At 36.2% G+C, this 23,834-nt stretch overlaps 1 protein-coding gene across 1 annotated transcript in view; it reads right to left on the bottom strand.

The window, feature by feature from the left end:
- Positions 1–648: 648 nt before the first annotated feature.
- LOC139842513 (uncharacterized mitochondrial protein AtMg00810-like) overlaps positions 649–23,834 on the bottom strand; it is a 79,823-nt gene continuing 56,637 nt past the window's right edge. The window contains exon 2 of the mRNA XM_071832645.1: positions 649–711. Coding sequence (XP_071688746.1) covers positions 649–711 — 63 coding nt within the window. The remainder of the gene's footprint in view (positions 712–23,834) is intronic.

The following is a 23,834-nucleotide window of genomic DNA, read 5'->3' on the forward strand; positions in this document are numbered from 1 at the left end:
CTCCTCGACGGTGGTAGATGCTGGTGGAGCAGGTGGTGCAGATGGTGTGGTGCCAGAATTAGAAGGCGCATAACGAGCGGCCTTACGCATGAATGGATCAGCAGGATATGGCACAACCCGCTTACGGGCGGTGACCCTAACCAACGTTCCACGTGCGTTCATGAACTGCTTACCTCCATTAACCCCTGGAATAACAGTACCATCGAAGCAGTACCGCTTCTTCGGCGGGGTAGAGGGTGGCTGCACGGGCTCCTCCTCGGAGTCCTCCTCAGAATCCTCCTCGGGATCCTCCTTGCTGGTGTCATCGGATGATGAATCGTCTGAATCATCTGAGGGTGGATGTACCTGGCTGGTGGTCATAAGTCGATATCTGCCAGGTGGAATTGGCACGACTCGTCCGTTAGCGGTGCGTCTGACCCAATGTCCACACTCATTATGGAAAGGACCGTCCCCGTTTCCCTCAGGGATCACAGAACCACCAGAATGGTGCTGTGGCCTAGGAAGCCTTGGGGTGGGTGGAGCTGGAATCTCCTCTGGATCCTCATCTCCGTCTGAGTTATCCATCTGGTCAAGCGCGTGTCCACTATCTCCAGAAGACGAATCGCCAGAGTCGTCGGAGGGTAGCGGTGAATCAGCAACAATAGTAGGTTAAACAGTAGATGAATCTGAGTTACTCTCCAAATCGACGATAATAGGCGGTATGTCCGACATCTGAACAAGGAAAAATAACCTTTTCCATGTCAGTAAGACATATAGCAAGCACGTAATTAGGCACTACAGCATCCTAGCAGTACATAGCATGGCAATATTAACAGTATTAAACAAAAGTAACATGCAATCAAAGGCAGATAGTTGCATGCAGTAGTGAGAATAAACATTAGCATACAGTAAGTTCACATAGCAGTAAAAGTAAACAGTAGCATGTAGCAAGTTTGTGATGCCCCGTACAAAATTAACATGTACGGATCATCAACAACAGGATCATTACAAGGTCAAACACTATATGCTGTTTTAAAATAAGTTTGCATTCATAAGAAAGGGTGACGTCATAACCAACGTCATAAGTTTTACAAATAAAAGTATGCTTCTATGAATAGAAGCAATTAACATAAGTACGAGACCCGTAGGTCATTACAAATTCATTGTTTAAAAAGTAACATAGTTTGAATGCAAGGTAAACGTTTCATGCAGAGACATCTCTAACAAAAGCAGCGGGAGTCTACACAGCAAGACAACTACAGCGGAAGCATCAAACCTCTAAGCACCTGAGAAAACATGATTAAAAATGTCAACACGAATGTTGGTGAGCTATAGTTTAAGTATAACAGTAATGTAAGGTAGGCCACGAGATTTCAGTATTTCAAAACAGTATGAAAAGTATATGTTCAACCGTGGGCACTTGGTAACTAACTTAACGTAATATCACCCCCTAAAAGTACACTTGGCGAGTGCGTAATTTTACGAAGTATTAAACACCCGTTAAATGCTAGCGCTACTAGCCTGAGTGGGGATGTCAAACCCTATAGATCCATATCTAAGATTCGCGTTCACCAGTTCAAAGACCAATGACTAAACGTTACCGAGCTAAGGGGAAAGTTTATGCCGTTGTATAACCCACACATATAATAAGTTTAAGTACTCGTGCCTAGTATGTAAAACGTAAAATGCGCAAGTATTCTCAGTCCCAAAATAGTTAAAGTAAAAAAGGGATGCTATAACTCACAGTGAAAAGTAGTAAAGTTGATTCGGGAAAGTAAGCAAGTAGTTTGTCCAAAAGGTCCTTAACCTAAGTCAAAAGTTACTAAGTCAGTAAATCGTTCATAAAGGTTTAAAAGTATGTAAATTAGGTCTTAAGTATCATCATCATTCATCATTGATCAAAAAGTGTAAAGTAAGTTTCAATCAAGAATAGAGTTTGAAATAAAGGCTGACTTCGTTCAGTCACCACGACCTCTATACAAACTTAAATGAGGTGAGACCAGTGGCCATGGCTCCGTATATGAGTCCCCTAGAGGCTGACCAATTTCCAGAACCAAACACGTCTTCGTTTGACCGTGGCGATGGTTTAAGTGCGAGTAGATCAGAAATTTTAGCACAACGTTAAAATGGTGTAGTGACTTTCGGAAGGCCATAAATCCTAAACCGTAGCTCGGATTAAGACGGGGCCTAAATGGAAAAACATCTACTCGAACCGAACTAGCTGGAAATCAACTTTTCCAGTAGCCTAGGTTATTAATCAGACCCAGAAAACAGTAGGTAAGGTGCTCCGGTGGGTTCTTGGTGCTTGATGCTCATCACGGTTCTCATCCTTGATGCTTATAGCTTCAAGTGTACAACTCGTTGATGTGTTTGCATCATATTAACCAAGTTTTGACCATAATAACACTAGTGTAAGTCTAAGATATGTAGCACAACTCAATTAAGGGTTGTAAGTAGTTTGATGAACCAAAGTTACATCAAGATCTTAGATCCGACACATACATGAGTTCTAATAGTAATATTAAGCTACAAACTTGAAAGTAAACTAAATAAACAAGATCTTAAGTTGTAGAACTTAGTTCTTAGTTAGATTTTGAAGATCCTAGACTAGAAAGTCTAGATCTAGTGTTCTTAAGTTAGATCCTAAGTTATAGAACTTGGATCTTCACTTTAATAAAACCATAAGTTATGAAACTTAGATTTTTATCTTGTAAAATGTATATAAGCTCATAAGCTCTTGTTTTAAACAAATTTGGAAGACCATAAGTTATAGAAACTTAGATCCAACATAAGTGTATGAAGTTATAACTAGAAAGTTATACTTCCATGCTCTTGAACTTACAAGTTTAACTTTAGTTTCAAGAAATATGAGATAAAGATTAACTAGTAATACTTGACCAAATTAGCAACATCACAACTTTAAATAAATAAAATGAAGAAATAAACTAAAGTTACAAGTATTATGTTCATGTTTGTTTCATACTTGAGAAGATTCAAATCAAAGTTTGGATCTTAAGGAAATAAACTTCAAGTCTACTAAACATGAACACAAGTATGATTATAAAGCTTATGAACTTTAAATCTTATAACATTTAAGTGTAGAACCATAAACTAACAAGTTTAGATTCTTGTTCTTGGTTCTTCATCAAACAAAAATGGAAGTAACCAAGATTACATGAAGATACAAGTTATAGAACTTGATCTTTAACAACAACATACAACAATAAACTACAAACTAGTGAATGATGATGATGTATAATCGGTTTTAATGGAAGATAAAGAAGGAAAATAAAGCTTTGTTACTTACAAGTTAGAGAGAAAAAGATGAGAGAAAAGAGTAGTGTAAGTGTGTGTGTAAAATGAGATGAATGCTAGTGTATAAGTAACAAAAGAAAAAAAAAAATTGAACTCTCCATGCCATCCCAAGGCCGACGGTTTGGGCACAAAAGGGGAAAGGTCAAAACTCACTTTCATGCATGGGAAGATGGTGTAAGCTTAGAATGATTTAAAGTTAAATGTATGGGAAAGAGTTACTAGCATGCTTGTGACAACTTTGCCTCATCATTAGCTTAATTAATCTAAGTTTAAGCCTTAATAATTTACTAGCTTAATGTTGGGCTAACTAGTAGTCCATTAAGAAAAGTAGGGTGGGCTTCCAAGTCCATTAACATTAGTCCATGTAAGTATGCAACAATTAAATAAATAAAGCCCACGTAATTAACTAGTAACATTAGTTAATTAAAAATGATTAATAATAATTAATCATGAATGTGAATAATATCCGAAATGTGACGCCCCGTACAAAACCATCGTGTACGATTCATCAACAACAGGATCTTTACACGGTTGAATACTACATGCTGTTTGAAAATCAGTTTGCATTCATAAAAACATAGTTTTTTACAAAAGATAACGTGACACAGAGGTCATTACAAAGCCATTATTCAAATAACATAAGTTGCGAATGCAAATTAAAAGTTTCATGATTGAGACATCTCTAAGTTATGCAGCGATTATCTAACACAGCAGGTCCTTAACAGCAAGTCTAAACAGCATGACAGCAAGTCTAACAGCGGAAGCAACAAACCTCTAAGTACCTGAGAAAACATGCTTAAAAACGTCAACAATAATGTTGGTGAGCTATAGTTTAAGTTGGAATAGTAATATAAGATTGACCACGAGATTTCAATGTTTCAAAACAGTATGAAAAGCATATGTATAACGGTGGGCACATGGTAACTAGACTTAACGTAAATGATGATGTAGCGTGAGGATACGAAATAGTATTAAATTTTTAATACAAAATACTACAAAATATGACACAAGTTTTATTAATTTACGGATGGGATATACCTAAACCTTGCTACAACACTATAGGCAGTGTACCTAATCGTAGAGTAGTGTAGTTTTTAGTAAGTCCGGTTCGTTCCACAGGGAGCTGGTGAAGTTAACGCTATATTATTAAGTTTATTTGTAAAAATATATATATAAATAAGTAGTAGTATTATTATAAAATGGGGGTTTTACCGTTTAATGACCGGTTTGTCGATTTTAAGCGTAAAAATAAATGACAAAAATTAAAGTGCGTAAAATAAATTGCGATAAATAAAATGACAGAAAATAAAATTGCGAGTAATAAAATGACAGTAAATAAAGATACGATGAGAAATATAATAAAAGAATTATGCTTATTTAAACTTCCGTAATCATGATGTTTGACGTGTTGATTTTAATTTATTACCATGGGTTAATTGTCCTTTGTCCTGGTTTATTTGATACGTCTATCTGGTTTTTGTCCATAATAGTCCATCGGTCATAAATATAAAGTGCGAGTATCCTCGTCAAATTACCCTTATACCCGAAGTCAAATATTCCAACTGATTAAGGATTTAAACTATGACGCAGTTATCACTTCTGTCAACAATTACACCAGTTATCACTGTATGTAATCCACCCCTGTTTTAATTAGTTTATGAATATTAATTCATCCACTTGATCAGAATGAATAATCAATTACCCAACCCAATTGATTAATTAAATGATTATAACAGATTCCATATGAACATCACTAAATAGGACAACCATAATCATTATTAATTATTAGGTTAATTAATTTGAAGATAGGTTCGACAGACTCCAATGAGTTGTCACTCAATTAGACAATACCCCCCATCTATTAATAGCCCATAGTTCAATTTCCACAAGTGTCGTTCTTTTGTTCAAACTCCAATTATGGTACAAAGCCCAATTACCCAATTTTAGTAATTAGCCCAACATCATGATTACTTCATTTTAAATAAGCATAATAACGACTTAGCTACGAGACATTAATGTAAAAAGGTTGAACATAACTTACAATGATTAAAAATAGCGTAGCGTTACACGGACAGAATTTCGACTTACACACTCAAACGATCTCTATCATAAATCTTATTATTATCATAATTTAAAATTAAAATTAAGATTATTGTTATATCTTATTAAGTTAACATTATGATAGAGATATAGAATATAGATATTGGATATTAGATATAGATATTTGATAGATGGATCGAGGATAGAAAATATGATCGAAAAGTGTGTCCCTAAAATTGATCGATATAACTTGTTTTTATAGGCGAATTATGAAATGAAATTTTCATTTACGACCCCTAAACTATGCTCAATTAACAACTTTTTATTATTTAATATTATTCTTATTATGAATTATTTAAATATTATATTTTATTCTTGTGCATAGTTGACTCGTAATTTTTACACCGTTGCGTCGAGCGTTGAGAGTTGGTTCATGTCCTGGTTCCGGATTTTCGAACGTCCTTTCGTATAATTTAATATCTTGTACTTTGCGTTTTGTAACTTGTACTCTTGTCATTTTTAGACGTTTCTCATCAATAAATTGAACCTTTTGAATTGTATCTTGTACATTTGAGCTTTTTGGATGTTTTGGTCTTTCAAATCTTCGTTTTTGTCTTTAAATCTTCATTTTCGAGCGATTTGCGTCTTTCGTCTTCGCACTTATTTATTTAACTATTACAACTAAAAATAAGGAAATTACATTTAAAAACTTTACATATTGGAACGATATTGCTACAAAATATATGTTCATTTGGAGCACTATCAAATATCCCCACACTTGAGCGTTGCTTGTCCTCAAGCAATACAGAACTTAAAATAAAAACATACATGAATCACTTTTTTATTCATAACATTTTGTACATCAGTGATTTTGATATAGCGGTATAAACAATGACAGTAATGATGGTTAAAGGTGGGTGTGTCATCCACAGTTGCCTCGGGTTTAGGTCAACGACACTTGCAATCAAATAGCCGATTTACTTTCGGTTTCCAAAGCAAAGTGCACATTTGAAAGGTGGTTTACAGTCCCACATGACTATTAAAATGTAGATCCTTAAGGAAATTGGATCTTTATGAAAACATTTGATCTTTTTGAAAATTTAATCTAGCTTTTACCCTAGATAAGTTTTCCGGAATAACCCTTCACCGGTGTTTGCAAAATATTTTTGTGGGTTGTGTGGGTTTCAGATTTGAAAATTTTAGCTCAACACTTGTGGTTTTGTGTTACCCACTTGCTAACCTTGTATTAGGAAAGCAACACGTCCAGTTTACTTGTCCCGTATATTACCTTTCGGCAAACTACCGTCCGGTTGTAAAGGAAAGCGATGAACAAGAAACTGTTAAGGCAATGTCCCGTGACATGCAGATGATTATGGTCTTATTAACGTGTCGGATGCTAGAACTATCCTTGGTAGGAGCGATAGTAAAGATCATCCTATAATTTTTCGGTCTGGCACAAGGTCCTGTCTCCGACCATGCTATGCAACCACCGTTCTTACGGTTGACACCCGATTTGGTTCAGGTGACCTAATGAATTCTGATGAATTCTCAGGATTTTACGTTCAATGGTAATGAACGCATTGAAAATGGGTTTTCAGAAAACAAATCGGTTTGTATTTTTGATCAAAATATTTTCTCGTTTAAGCTCGAGTTTAGATATCATTGAATTCCATGAGTTTGAATTCTCAATCTTTAAGGTCAATCTCTAGGATTGAGTAATATCAGTCTTAAAAGCTGATTTTTAATCTTTAAGGAGATTATCCTTTCTGGGGATCTGATTCATTAGTCTTATCAAGCTAATTTGCACGGTGCCCTCCCCATTTTACAAGACAGACCCTCTCATGGTTAGGATAAGTCTGACCACTTGGCGACCCTGTTTGATGCTGAGGTCCGTGGATTTCCTGCTGATTTTAGTGATGACTTTTCTAGGTTTTTCGTCAACCTACAGCTGGTCTGGACGACAACTTCATGACCTAAATCAAGAAGCGCGTGTCTTTTTCGGAAGACTTTACTTCCTTTTAATGATGGAATTGATTCATCGTGTAGATCCATCTTTCTTTCAAATGTATTACAGTAAACCGGGTAAAACTGATTAGTATCGTCCAAAGCAAAAGTACCTGCAATAATCTTGTACAAAAATATGTGATATTTGTTTTAAATTGAATAACTTGGTACATTCTTCCCACACTTAGTTTCTTTCTTTGCCTTTTTATTTTCTTTTATTTCATTTTAAATGAATTCAAGCGTTTTAGGGTGTTTCTCAATTTATGTCCTTTCCGAGGTAACGATAATTTCGGTATTATCACCTAGTTTTCACCGTTCATAAATATGTATAAACATGATTTTGACTTCATTTAATTGAAAATTTTTCAAATTTTCACAAAATTTGGCAAATAAACCAAGTATAAACCTGAGAGAATTTATAACCCTTCCCCACACTTAAGATCATGCAATGCCCTCATTTGCATGAAATCAGACTATAATTTAAATTCATGAGGGTGATTAGCGTAGAAAAGTGATTAAAAATACCGAGTTTGTAATTACAAAGCTCGTCGAATGATAGATGGCGCCTCATCGTTCATTCCTTCATTTGTTATATCATATTTGTTGTTTTGCGTCTTGTCATCAAAATTAGTACCTTTTGCTTAACTTTAATGACAGTCTTTGAAAGTGCATTGTTTTACTCTGTTTTGTACATAAGATAAAATACAAACATATATATATGTATATATATTTTTGAAGTTTGGTTTATAACCCCACTTTTCAAAAATTTATAAAGTATAATATTTTTGGCATACTTTAAATCAATAAAATTAAAAATAATGATAACAAAATTTGTCGCCCCGCCCTCGGGTAAAGTAATTTCGGCTCTATGACCTAGTCTTCAACTTACGACGAATTTTATAAATCATTTTTTTTTTTTTCAACTTAATGAAATAAAGTAAATTTTGTTTTTAAATATCACACAAAACTTAAAAGCATATTAATTTCATATAAAACCTAAAAAAAAAACAAAAATTCAGAATGGGGGGAGAAAACTAGTTCTTTAGTGTCTGCTAGCGGAAAAGACCAATCGGATTCCATTCTCGGAACTACACGAGAACAGAACAACTAACTCTAGATAACATTTTCTTAGAACATTTGAATCTCCCCACACTTAGGTAGCTGTGGTGTCGAAATTGTGATTAACTTCATCGTCAATTTCTTTTGGTCCATAATCAACTTGCCTATCTGTGACTTTTTCTTTAAGCCAGTGCCCGGCTTCTTCCGTAATATCCCAAAATTCAACTAGTTTCGCCTTTTCTTTAGGCGACAGATTGGATACTAACCGGTTACATAACTTAAAGTTCCCCTTACTTCTAGCATCGATAGCCCGTTTAAAAAGTTTCTTCATTGAACTGTTAATAACGGGGTCATTTAATTTCGTATCAACAACGGGGTTCTTTATTATCAAGTCATCATTAGATTTTACTTCATTTTCCCCACACTTAGGCGTTTTATTATTGCTAAGCACTACCGTTGGAGTTGGTAAAACAACATGGTTATTACCAATCGTTTTTACTGGTTCAACGGTTTTAGTTGGTGGAGATTTAGACTTTCGAATCATAAAGGTGATAGATTTGTTACCACTTTTAAGTGTCATTCTTCCATTTCCTACATCAAATAACGCCCCGGTGGACGCTAAGAATGGCCGACCTAAAATTAGAGGAATGTTTGGGTCCTCTTCTATGTCAATGACAATAAATTCGACTAGAAAGGTTAAATTGCCTACTTGAACGGGTAGGTTGTCAGCAATTCCAACTGGGTGCTTAATGGTTTGATCAAAGAGTCGAACACTCATATCCGTTGGACTTAACTTACCTACACCTAATCTCTTATATAAGGAAAGAGGCATAACACTTACACTCGCACCTAAATCTGCTAGTGCATCATACATGACACAATCACTAAGTAGACAAGGAACAATAAATTCACCCGGATCACCTACCCTAGGTGGAGGTTTTGGTGGAACTGTCTTCACCGGGTTTATATTTACGGCTTTTGTTTCTTGCACTTTCTTATTCTTTTTCTTCTTCTTCTTTCCAGAGGTATCACAATCTTTATTACCTATCACTTGCTCATACTCAACTCCTTTTCTTGGAAACGGGATGGGTGGTTTGTATGGTGCCACCACTGGCTTTACATACTCGGGTGGTGGTGGTGTAACTTCTTCATTGTTACTCTCATCTAAAACCTTCCCATCTTCTGATGCTGGTTTTTCAGAATTCGTTGACACCATATTAACATTCTCATTCCGAGGATTTACTTCAGTATTACTCGGTAGCTTTCCTTGTTCCCTCTCACTCATCATGCTAGCAAGAGTACCTACGTGTTTTTCTAGATTCAAAATGGAAGCTTGTTGAGTTCTTAATGACTGATCAAACCTCTCGTTCGTTTGGGTTTGAGATGTAATGAATTGTGTTTGAGATTCAATCAGCTTTGCCATCATTTCTTCTAGATTTGGCTTTTTCTCTTCGGGTTGTTGTGGTGGTTTATACAAGCTAGGTCTTTGTTGATTGAAAGTGTTGTTTTGAGTTGGTTGGTTATTCGGACCTTGTTGGTTATACCACTTATTTTCGGGTCCTTTTGGATTGTAAAGAATGTTTTGATTTCGATTTAAGTTTAGCCTTGGCGGTTGATAATTATTTTGATAATTATTTCCCGGCCTTTGGTTCATATAGGAAACATTCTCTCGTTGTTCCATCGTTGGTTCAATGTGACAATCTTTCAATAAGTGTGGTCCACCGCATTGCTCACAACTGATTCGTATTGCGTGAATATCTTTATTCATCTTTTCCATTCGTCTTTCGAAAGCATCTATTTTTGCGGAAACGGAATCAAAGTCAGGGCTAGAATCGGCTCTAGCCGCTTTAGATGATCGAAAGATATCTTTTTCTTGGTGCCACTCATGCGAGTGGGAGGCTGTGTTATCAATAATTTTGTAAGCTTCAGTTGCGGTTTTCTTCATAATGGATCCACCAGCGGTTATGTCGATGTCTTTTCGTGTGGCGATGTCTACGCCTTTATAGAAGATTTGTACTATTTGAAAAGTATCTAATCCGTGTTGAGGACATCCTCTCAACATCCTTCCGAATCTTGTCCACGCCTCATATAATGTTTCATTTGGATTTTGCGCGAACGTAACAATTTCTCCTTGAAGTCTCACGGCTTTGGATGCCGGAAAGAATCGTTTAAGAAATTTTTCAACTAAAACATCCAATGTGTCAATCGCCCCTTCAGGTAACGATTCTAACCAATCTTTGGCTTCTCCCTTTAAAGTCCAGGGAAATAACATGAGATAGATTTGTTCGTCTTTCACTTCTCGGATTTTGAATAGTGTACAGATCCTATTAAACGTACGAAGATGTTCGTTTGGGTCTTCATTCGGCGTACCACTATATTGGCACTGATTAGTTACCATGTGTAGAATTTGTCCTTTAATTTCATAATCTGGAGCATTAACTTCTGGTTTAATAATGGCGTGACCTTGGCCAGTGCGCTTAGCTCTCATTCGTTCTTCCATACTTAGAGGTTCTAGATTTTCCATGATTGGATTTGTTGTATCCGAATCACTAGAGGATTCTGATTTAATGGTTTCTTTCCTCAACAATCTCTGTTTGAATGATTGGTGGTTCCGGAGGAAAGTTTAATGGTTCGGGATCTACAAACCGTTCCTGAATATTCTCCGGATTCTCAATTGTGAGGTTTGTTTCAAAAACTGGATTATCGGAAATTTGAGTTTGAGGATTTGGTCGACTTGATGACGATTCTAAAGAAAAATCAACGGCGGCGATATTCGTTAAACGATGTCTTGATCGAGTTACAGGTGGTGAACGTACAAAAGGTGGTGAACGTCTTGCTCGGTGCATTCACTGAATATCCTATTAGTTTTAAAAAGGAAAGAAAAATTATAATAAGTTATCCAACCAATAGACTTTTCTGATTTTGCCCACGTTTCGAATAGCCAAAAGATGCAGCAGAGGGGCAGGATTCGTTTGGTCTCAATATAATTGAGGACTGTTTGGCTCCAATAACCCGGTCCACGTACAAATCCAACTATTACTACGAACCAGAAAATTTTGATGTCTATCAATTTAACCACTTAAAATAAATTTTCGTAATTTTAAGAAATTTAGAGAAGAAGTAGAAAAAAATTCTAAGTCCTAAAAACTAGAATGGCGAGAAATAAGAAAGAAATAGATTGCGCGTCGAAAAATGTCGAAAAATAAAAGGTCGAAAAATAGGCGTCGAAAAATAAAAATAAGAAAGTAGTGCGAAATACGGCGTCGTAAAATTCTAAAGCACCTAAAACTTAGTCTAAGGAATAAGCACTTAAGGGATTTTACGGCAAAGCCTAAAAATTCTAGAAGTAAAAATAACTATGGCAAAACTAAACTTAATACTAAAAGTTGCGACTATAGTCTAAAAATCTAAAGGTAATAAAACTAAAAAAAAACATTTTTTTTTTTTTTTTAGAGACAAAATTTTAAAAATATATATATTTTTTTTTTTACGTTTTTTTTTTTTTTTTTTTTTACGTTTTTGTTTTTTTTTTTTTTTTTTTTTACGTTTTTTTTTTTTTTTTTTTTTACGTTTTTTTTTTTTTTTTTTTTAAAAATTTTAAAAAAAAACGATTTTTTTTTTTTTTTTTTTACAAATTTTTTTTTTTTTAAAACGAATTTTTTTTTCTTTTAAAAAAAACGATTTTTTTTTACACAAAATTTTTTTTTTTTTTTTTTTTTTTAAAAACGAAATTTTTTTTTTTTTTTTTTTTTTTTTTAAAAAAAACGATTTTTTTTTTTTTTTTTAAAAAAACGATTTTTTTTTTTAATTCATTTACTATTCATGAATAGTAAATGAAAATAAATTAATTAATTTACTATTCACATGAAAGCGACATGATAGCAATTATTAATTATAAGTTACATAATATACCCCTGAAGTATTTAATAAATACGACTTTTTTTAAAATTTACGTATATTTTTGATTCTTAAATATTATTATATTATTATATTCTATTTCAATATTATTATATTATTATATTCTATTTCAATATTATTATATTATTATATTTTATTTCAATATTATTATAATTAAAAATATAGCGTTTTAGCGCTCCCCGGCAGCGGCGCCAAAAACTTGATGATGTAGCGTGAGGATACGAAATAGTATTAAATTTTTAATACAAAATACTACAAAATATGACACAAGTTTTATTAATTTACGGATGGGATATACCTAAACCTTGCTACAACACTATAGGCAGTGTACCTAATCGTAGAGTAGTGTAGTTTTTAGTAAGTCCGGTTCGTTCCACAGGGAGCTGGTGAAGTTAACGCTATATTATTAAGTTTATTTGTAAAAATATATATATAAATAAGTAGTAGTATTATTATAAAATGGGGGTTTTACCGTTTAATGACCGGTTTGTCGATTTTAAGCGTAAAAATAAATGACAAAAATTAAAGTGCGTAAAATAAATTGCGATAAATAAAATGACAGAAAATAAAATTGCGAGTAATAAAATGACAGTAAATAAAGATACGATGAGAAATATAATAAAAGAATTATGCTTATTTAAACTTCCGTAATCATGATGTTTGACGTGTTGATTTTAATTTATTACCATGGGTTAATTGTCCTTTGTCCTGGTTTATTTGATACGTCTATCTGGTTTTTGTCCATAATAGTCCATCGGTCATAAATATAAAGTGCGAGTATCCTCGTCAAATTACCCTTATACCCGAAGTCAAATATTCCAACTGATTAAGGATTTAAACTGTGACGCAGTTATCACTTCTGTCAACAATTACACCAGTTATCACTGTATGTAATCCACCCCTGTTTTAATTAGTTTATGAATATTAATTCATCCACTTGATCAGAATGAATAATCAATTACCCAACCCAATTGATTAATTAAATGATTATAACAGATTCCATATGAACATCACTAAATAGGACAACCATAATCATTATTAATTATTAGGTTAATTAATTTGAAGATAGGTTCGACAGACTCCAATGAGTTGTCACTCAATTAGACAATACCCCCCATCTATTAATAGCCCATAGTTCAATTTCCACAAGTGTCGTTCTTTTGTTCAAACCCCAATTATGGTACAAAGCCCAATTACCCAATTTTAGTAATTAGCCCAACATCATGATTACTTCATTTTAAATAAGCATAATAACGACTTAGCTACGAGACATTAATGTAAAAAGGTTGAACATAACTTACAATGATTAAAAATAGCGTAGCGTTACACGGACAGAATTTCGACTTACACACTCAAACGATCTCTATCATAAATCTTATTATTATCATAATTTAAAATTAAAATTAAGATTATTGTTATATCTTATTAAGTTAACATTATGATAGAGATATAGAATATAGATATTGGATATTAGATATAGATATTTGATAGATGGATCGAGGATAGAAAATATGATCGAAAAGTGTGTCCCTAAAATTGATCGATATAACTTGTTTTTATAGGCGAATTATGAAATGAAATTTTCATTTACGACCCCTAAACTATGCTCAATTAACAACTTTTTATTATTTAATATTATTCTTATTATGAATTATTTAAATATTATATTTTATTCTTGTGCATAGTTGACTCGTAATTTTTACACCGTTGCGTCGAGCGTTGAGAGTTGGTTCATGTCCTGGTTCCGGATTTTCGAACGTCCTTTCGTATAATTTAATATCTTGTACTTTGCGTTTTGTAACTTGTACTCTTGTCATTTTTAGACGTTTCTCATCAATAAATTGAACCTTTTGAATTGTATCTTGTACATTTGAGCTTTTTGGATGTTTTGGTCTTTCAAATCTTCGTTTTTGTCTTTAAATCTTCATTTTCGAGCGATTTGCGTCTTTCGTCTTCGCACTTATTTATTTAACTATTACAACTAAAAATAAGGAAATTACATTTAAAAACTTTACATATTGGAACGATATTGCTACAAAATATATGTTCATTTGGAGCACTATCAGTAAATATAAATATCACCCCCTAAAAGTACACCTGGTGAGTGCGTATGTCCTCGAAGTATTAAACACCCGTTAAATGCTAGCGCGACTAGCCCGAGTGGGGATGTCAAACCCTATGGATCCATATCTAATATTCGCGTCTACCGGTTCAAAAACCAATAGTTAAACGTTACCGTGCTAAGGGGAATCTTTATGTCGTTGAATAACCCACACATATGTAAAGTTTAAGTACTCGTGTCAAGTAAGTAAAACATAAAAAGCGCATGTATTCTCAGTCCCAAAAATAGTATAAGTAAAAAGGGATGCTATAACTCACAGTGATAAAAGCGGTAAAGTCGGTAATGAAAGTATGCGAGTAGTAAGTCGGTCCGAAAGGTCGTCAACCTAAATCAAAGGTTACTAGGTCAGTAGGTTGTCCTTATAAGTTCTAATAGTGCATAAAATAAGTTTAAGTGTCATCATCATCATCATTCATCATCATAAAAGCTAAGTAAGTTAATCAAGTATAGAGGTCAAAACAATAGGCCGACTTCGGTCAGATGCTACGACCTCTACGTAAATCAAAAAGACGCGTAATCAGTGGCCATGGCTCCGTATATGAGTCCCCTAACCGCTGACCAATTTTCAGAACCTAACTCATCTTCGTTTGACCATGGCAACGGTTTAAATGCGAGTAGGTCAGAAATTTCAGCACAACGTTACAAGGGCGTAGTGACTTTCGGAGGGCCATAAATCCTAAACCGTAACTCGGATTAAGACGAGGCCTAAACGGAAAATCATCTACTCGAACCGTAATAGCTTAAAATAAACTTTCCAGTAGCCCGGTTAGTCTGATCAGATACGAAAAACAGTAGGTAAGGTGCTCCGGTGGGGTTCTTAGTACTTGATGCTCATCACGGTTCTCATCCTTGATGCTTGTAGCTTCAAGTGTACAACTCGTTGATGGATTAGCATTACCTTAACCAAGATTCTACCATCAACACACAATATGTTAAGACCAAGTAAGAACACAACTCATTTAAGAGTCTTAGATGGATGATGAACCAAGGTTACATCATATCCTTAGTCTTAACACAATTACAAGTTACATTTACAACTAAAGCTACAAACTTTACATCAATCAAACAAGTATGAACAAAATCTAAGTCAAATGAAGTGATGGAACCCTAAGCTAGAGAGCTTGGATCCCTTTCACACAAGTTTTAAGGTCACAAAGCTAGAAAGCTTAAACCTTTAGTGTTCTTGAAGATCTTGAAGCATAAAGCTCGGATCTTTAAGTTACATGAAGACCATAAACAAAAGTTTTGATCTTTATAACAAAATAATGAGATCATAAATTAGAAAACTTAGATCCATCAAAAGATATGAAGATCCAAGCTAGAAAGCTTGCATCTTGGTTGTTCTTGAAGATCTTGAAGCATAAAGCTTGGATCTTTAAGTTACATGAAGATTACAAAAACAAGTTTAAATCTTTATAACAAAATAACAAAGATTAAAGTTAAAAATATATAGATCTACAAAGTGGGTGAAGATTCAAAGCTAGAAAGCTTGAATCTTCCATGTTCTTGAAGGATTCAAATCCATGTTTGAATCTACAAGATATAATCAAGATCAGAAGCTAAAAAGCAAGACCCTTTGATGATGATGATGGTCACGTGAAAATGAAGGAAGAAGACGAAGAAAAACTTACAAGTTTTAGAGTGAGAAAGACTAGAAAGGAAATAAGAGAGTAAGTGTGTGTGAAATACAAATGAGAGCAAGTGTAAAATAAGAGGAATAAGGCTTGTATTTATAGTGAAAAGAGGGTGAGGGTGGTGGTGGTAGCCGTGATTTTGAGGGGGGACAAGGGGGACAAAAGTTTGCTTTTTGGTTAATGGTTGTCTAAAGTTGGTGCTTATGTTGAGATCCCATGTAACATTAAGGATAATACTTGACATAAATGCTAGTATGTTCCCTCTAATAAATGGGCATGTCTCTTACTTATTATTGGGTCACTAGTAATTAGTAAGTGGCTAAATAAATGGGCTACTAGCTAGAGTAGGGTGGGCTTAAGTCCAACAAGGTAGAAAGTCCAACAATACCAACTAGTAAGCATAATTAAATTACTATGCTTAATTAAGCATCCAAAAACCTAAGTAATTATTATTATAAAATAATAATTAATATTTCGTAGTCGTAATATTCCGATTACGACAAAAGTTAAACGTGTACGCAGTTCGCGGTTTATTCGAAACGTCAAGTGACACTAACGGTCATAAAGCATCCGGTGATCAAGTTAAGTATCCTACGTACTCGAACACAAGGCACAAAAGCAATTCGAAAAAGTCGAGTCGTTACATTACCCACCTGTTAATGGAAATTTCGTCCCGAAATTTAAGCTGAGGCAGGTGTTGGAGTCGGGAAAAGGTGAGGATACTTCTGCATCATTTGATCCTCTCGTTCCCAGGTGAACTCAGGTCCACGTTTGGCATTCCATCGAACTCGGACGATCGGGATTCTGTTGTGTTTCAAATCATTGACCTCACGGTCCATAATTTCGACAGGCTCTTCCACGAAGTGGATTTTGTCATCAATCATAAGTTTCTCCAGGGGTATGATAAGTTCCGGTGGAGCAAGAAACTTCTTCAAATTTTATACGTGGAAGGTAGGATGAACTGCGCTCAATTAAGTTGGAAGATCCAGACGGTAAGCTACGGGTCCAACACATTCCAAAATTTCAAAAGGACCAATGTATCGCGGGTTTAACTTTCCGCGCTTTCCAAATCGGATTACACCTTTCCAAGGTGCGACTTTCAACATCACACGGTTACCCACGTTGTATTTGAAGTCCTTACGTTTAAGATCAGCATAACTCTTTTGGCGATCATGGGCCGTCTTAAGTCTCGCTTGAATCTGGGCAATCTTCTCTGTCATTTCATGGACTATCTCGGGTCCGGTGATTTGTACTTTGCCTAACTCGGCCCAACAAATAGGAGAACGGCACTTGCGGCCATACAATGCTTCAAAAGGTGCAGCATTAATACTCGAGTGATAACTGTTGTTGTAAGAGAATTCGGCTAACGGAAAATGCCTTTCCCAAGACTTTCTGAAGTCAATAACACAGGCACGCAACATGTCCTCTAAAGTCTGAATCGTTCGTTTACTCTGACCGTCGGTCTGTAGGTGATATTCGGTGCTCTTGTCGAGACGAGTTCCCAAGGCTTCTTGCAAAGAACGCCAGAATCTGGAAGCAAAACGGGGATCGCGATCTGAGATAATTGATAGGGGTACACCATGATGAGACACAACTTCTTTGATGTACAGTTGAGTAAGTCTCTCCATTGTATCTGTTTCCTTCATCGCTAGGAAATGAGCAGATTTGGTAAGACGGTCAACGATAACCCAGATTGTATCGTATCCGCCCACCGTCTTTGGTAGCTTCGTGATGAAGTCCATCGTAATTGCTTCCCATTTCCATTGTAAGATTTCCAGTTGTTGAAGTAATCCAGATGGCCTCTGATGTTCAGCCTTAACCTTCGAGCAAGTTAAACACCTCCCAACATAAGTTGCAACATCCTTCTTAAGATTTGGCCACCAATACTGTTCCTTAAGATCGTGGTACATTTTGCCGGCTCCTGGATGAATCGAATATCTCGACTTGTGGGCTTCATCAAGTATAAGGCTTCATAAATCTCCATAACGAGGTACCTAAATTCTTCCGGCATAACATCGGAGTCCAGACTCCTTAACCTTGAATTTAGAGACGAGAATGTTCAAGTATTCACGGGATATGTTCCCCTCTTTGAGAGCCTCTTCTTGGGCTACTCGGATCTGGCTGTTGAGGTTCGAATGAATGGTGATGTTCAGAGCCCGAACACGAAGAGGTACCATTCTCTCCTTTTGACTCAAAGCGTCGGCTACAACATTGGCTTTGCCATGATGGTAACGGAGTTCACAATCATAGTCGTTCAGCATCTCGATCCATCGGCGTTGTCTCATATTCAGCTGCTTCTGATCAAAGATGTGCTGGAGGCTTTTGTGATCGGTGAATATGGTAATCTTTGTCCCATAAAGATAGTGTCTCCACAACTTCAAAGCGAAGACAATGGCTCCAAGTTCGAGATCATGGGTAGTGTAGTTTTGCTTGTGTATCTTCAGTTGACGAGAAGCATAAGCAATGACCTTTGTTCTTTGCATCAATACGCAACCAAAACCATTTTTCGAAGCATCGCAGTACACAACGAAGTCGTTACTGCCTTTAGGAAGCGACAAGATAGGTGCGGTGGTTAACTTCTGCTTCAGGATTTGAAATGCTGATTCGTGTTCTTTTTCCCAAACGAACTTCTTTCCTTTGTGAGTCAGTGCGGTCAAAGGACGCGCAATCAACGAAAAACCTTCAATAAATCTCTGGTAATAACCGGCAAGGCCTAGAAATTGGCAGATGTGAGTTGGAGTAGTGGGTGTCTCCCACTTGTTGATAGCCTTGATCTTTGCGGGATCAACTTTGATACCTTGATTACTCACAATATGACCCAGAAATTGGACTTCCTTCAACCAAAATTCACACTTGGAGAATTTGGCATAAAGTTGCTCTTGTCTCAAGAGTTCAAGCACTAGTCGGAGATGTTGCTCATGTTCTTCTTCACTTCGGGAATAGATGAGGATATCATCTATGAAGACGATAACGAACTTATCCAGGTATGGCTTGCTTACATGATTCATGAGGTCCATGAATACAGCGGGTGCGTTGGTTAAACCGAATGGCATCACTAGAAACTCATAGTGACCATAGCGGGTTCTGAATGCAGTCTTCATCACATCACTCTCCTTCACCCTCAACTGGTGATAACTGGATCGCAAATCGATCTTGGAGTAAACGCTTGATCCTTGCAGCTGATCAAAAAGATCGTCAATTCAAGGAAGAGGATATCGGTTCTTGATCGTCAATTTGTTGAGTTCGCGGTAGTCGATACACATGCGGAAAGATCTGTCCTTCTTCTTCACGAATAAAACAGGTGCGCCCCAAGGCGACGAGCTCGGTTGGATAAACCCTCGGTAGAGCAATTCCTGCAGTTGACTCTGCAACTCTTGCAGTTCGGAAGGTGCTAGCCGATAAGGTGCGCGAGCAACGGGTGCAGCTCCCGGCACTAGATCGATCTGGAACTCCACGACTCTCGGTGGTGGTAATCCAGGAAGTTCTTCCGGAAAGACGTTGGGGAATTCATTCACAATTCGTACATCATTCACGCTCTTCTCTTCTGTTTCTAAAGCCTTCACGTGTGCTAAAACAGCAAGACGTCCTTTCTTCATGATCTTCTGCGCTTTCATACAACTAATGAGGTTCAGTTTCGAACTACATCTCTCTCCATAAATAATCAGTGGCTCTCCATCTCTGTGGGGTATACGAAGAGCTTTATCTCCATAGATAACGTCGGCCCTTACTTTGGTCAACCAGTCCATGCCGACAATCACGTCAAAGCTTCCCAATTTGATGGGTATCAAGTCAATTGCGAAATCCACACCAGCTATGTTGATAATAGCTCCTCAGCCAATTTGGTCGACTTTCTCAAGTTTCCCATTGGTTACCTCAACTAGCATACTCTCCTCTAAAGGCACTAACGACCAAGCTATCTTAGAGGAAAAGTGTCTATAAACATAGCTCCTATCGGCACCAGTATCAAATAGGACAGAAGCTAATAGATTATTGATAGTGAATATACCTATAACCAAGTCGGGGTTCTCACGGGCATCCCTTACGTTTACATTGAAAGCTCTTCCACGCGGGGGTCCGTCATCCTTTCGCTTATTGGGATACTCATTCCTGAAGTGGACCTATTGTCCACACTCATAACACTTTCTTGGTCCATTGGGGTTGGTCCTCACAGTTGGGATGGGAATCTTGCAGTCCATGCCAATATGCCCGGTCCTTTTGCACTTTTCACAGACCACATTACAGTACCCGGTATGGTGCTTGTAGCACCTCTTGCACTGTGATAGACTACCCTTGTAGTTGGGGTTCGAGCTAGGGTTCGGTTTGGGGTTCCTTCCGTCGTTATGCCTCTTAGTGGGGGTTTGATCATAGACTCTCCCCTTGTTGTTGTCCCACTTACGCTTCTCACCACTGGCTCCCGATTCGGATTTTGCCTTTTTCGATTCCTTGCTGATAATTTGGTTCATAAGGGTTTGCGCCATGCGCATAGCTGCCGGGACATTGGGTGGATTAGAAGAGGTGACATTTCCTTGAATGGACTTGGGAAGTCCCCACAAGTAACCCTCCATTCTCTTAAATTCCGGGGTAACCATCGTGTGACACATCAGCGCTAATTCCAGATACCTACGGTTGTAACCATCAAGATCGTTTCCCACAACCTTCAACTCCCAGAACTCAGCCTTCATTTTCTGTATCTCTGCTTTGGGGCAGTACTCTTCGATCAGGGCTCCCTTAAATTCTTCCCACGGAGTGGCATAAGCCTCGTCAATACCCTTAGCTTGAGCCAGTGTGTTCCACCAGGTTAGGGCGCCATCTGACAGCGTACATGAAGCATACTTGGTTTTGTTCTCCTCTGAGCAGTTGCTTACATGGAACACAACTTCTAATTTCTCAAACCACCTAGTCAGACCAACTGGCCCCTCAGTACCGCTAAAGTTGTGGGGCTTGCAGCTTTGAAACTCTTTGTATGTGCACCCGTTACGAATGGGCTGGTTAACTGGTGGAGCTTGTGGGTTGATTTCCACAATAGCTACGGCTACTCTTTCCGCAATCATTTCCTCGATTTGGGCTACTGTGGGTGCTGCTCGTCCGTTTTCCATTGCTCTACTAATCAGAAATTTTGACTTAAGTCAAAATCCAGCATTTAATAAATAGTAATATAGTATAAGGCAACCAACATAGAACCAACACAACACATGTTAACTAAGCAATGCAACCAGATATAGATACCACAAAATCACCATACAGTAACGTAATATAGAACACCGTGCAAAAGTAAACAACACTAAGTTCCATTCATTACTAATAAGTTGCATACATCCGCATAGGTTCGTACAGTACATGAGTAAAACATGAGACTACAATGAGATTACATAATGAAATCTACTACAATGCCCTATGGTGACGGTGGGTAAAGGATGTCCATTACGTGGGACATCTGGTCTTCGAGCTCAGTTACCCGAGCACGGAGGATCTCCACTTCCCTCGTCAGTTCCTCGACGGAGGGAGATGGTGGGGCAGGCGGTGCAGTCGGTACAGGTGGTGCAGGTGGTGCATATGGTCCAGCGCTAGATGTAGATGGTGTGCAACGATAAGCCTTATGCACGAATGGATCGGCAGGATACTACTAATATTAATACTAATATAATAATAAGATTAATAATAATATTAATCTTAATAATAATAATAATAATAATAATAATAATAATAATAATAATAATAATAATAATAATAATAATAATAATAAAATAAATAAATACGGAGTAAAAATGAATATATATGTGTGTGTGATTAAGCCTGAACTCGCTCGAATTTATAGATGTTTGCTGATCCCTGTGGTCATGCGATCGCATGTCTCTGGAGTGCAATACTCATGCGATCGCATGAGATCAATTGCCAGCTCAAATTATTTTTGTAATCTAGCTTGTCGACATAATAAATAAATATATAATATATATAATTTAAATAATTAATTATATATTATATTAAATTCACGTGCATAGTTGATTTGTAATTTTAGTTCCGATAAGTCGTACGTCATCACTCGACTTATGTCCCGGTTCTGGTTTTTCGAACGTTCTTTTGTACATTTAGAAAACTTGCATTTTACGTTTCGTGTCACGTACCTTTATCAAAATATAGCCTTAAGTTATCCATAAACTATACCACTCAAAGTATATCTTAAACTTTCGAGTGTTTTGGTCATTTACTTCTATAAAATCATCGTCTCGCTATTTGTTAATATATATATAATATATACATTTTCATTTTGAAATAGTGTTACTGTAGCAAAGTTACTGTAGCAAAGTTTTTTTTCCAGTAGCAAATAGTGATTTTCGAAAACATTGTAGCTTTTCGGGTACTGTAGCAATTCGAAAATACTGTAGCAAATTAGTGTTTTACTGGTTCATCTTAAACGTTTTAGTTAACTTATTTAAATATTAATCGAATCAATAATCGAATGTTAATATCGTTTACTAAATAACCTGAAATCATATATATATATATATATATGCACATTAAGTTATATATATATTGTTTGTGAATCGTCGAGAACGGTCAAAGAATAATTGATTATATGAATATAGTTCCAAAACTTTCGTGACTCAACATTACAGACTTCGCTTATCGTGTCAAAAACATTAAATCATTTAAAGATAAAGTTTAAATTTGTTCGGAAATTTCTGGGTCGTCACAGTACCTACCCGTTAAAGAAATTTCATCCCGAAATTTGATCGTGATCGTCATGGCTAATCATAAAAATGTTTTTATGATGAATATGAGTTGGTATATAGAGTTTTATCACTATTGAGTAATATAGATAAAACGATTCGATTAATTGAAGAGTACAAGTGAAGCTATCCTAAAAGGAATGAAATGAGAACTAAAGTTTTGTCTTAACTTTTGACGTTGTCTTGGTTGAATTCCGGGATTCAAGGGATTTAAAGAAAATCTTCTAAATCTAAAAGATTTGATTCTTCGGCCAATAAGGAAATTAGGATCTCTCTAATTAAATGCGGAGATCTGCCTTGATTTCTCTATCAAATATTTCACTATAAATTAACTTCTCCCGGTTTGTCACTTTTACCATTCCTATACTTAATTCTCAAATTCAAAATATTGTGAAATTGCTTAATCCAGTTCTGATCCTTGTCCTTATTCTTACTATCGCAACAATCATTCTCGTTTTCCAACTTCCACCAGAGGAATCTGCTTACTTCTACTTTGCTCTTGGGGCTATAGTACTTTTAATTCTCCCGTGTCTTTATGTTGCGATAAACATTGATATTCACGGTTTGTAATTTATGCGTTGTTATCAGGTTTTATATCTCCCCTTATATTTCTATGTCCCTACTTCTGTCTTCTATAATCATTGCCATCCACAGTTAATACTCCCTCCTATTTGCTGCGATTTATACTCCAATTTCTATTTCGGAGCTTTGTCCCTTCGTTTCTTCTTCTTGTGATTAGGCATCTCTTGTAATGGTCCAGAATTCGCATATATAAATTTCGGAATGAACATTGTTAATGTTCTAGGAAGGAAATGATAATGGCACGGTCTTGATTTGTCAAATTACCAGAATTCAATGGAAAAGATAGGACTATCAAGAAATTATGTTCTTGATACGTTTGGAGATAAGGTAGAATGTAAGAGTCGTGTAACATGACACATGATGACGATATGGTCTGTGAATCGTCATGTTCCATTAGAAACTCAGCATGACTTACTGTAATATAATCACGTTGATCAAGTGTCATTATATTAT

The sequence above is a fragment of the Rutidosis leptorrhynchoides genome, chromosome 4 (assembly GCF_046630445.1).
Source record: "Rutidosis leptorrhynchoides isolate AG116_Rl617_1_P2 chromosome 4, CSIRO_AGI_Rlap_v1, whole genome shotgun sequence".
Classification (NCBI taxonomy): domain Eukaryota; kingdom Viridiplantae; phylum Streptophyta; class Magnoliopsida; order Asterales; family Asteraceae; genus Rutidosis; species Rutidosis leptorrhynchoides.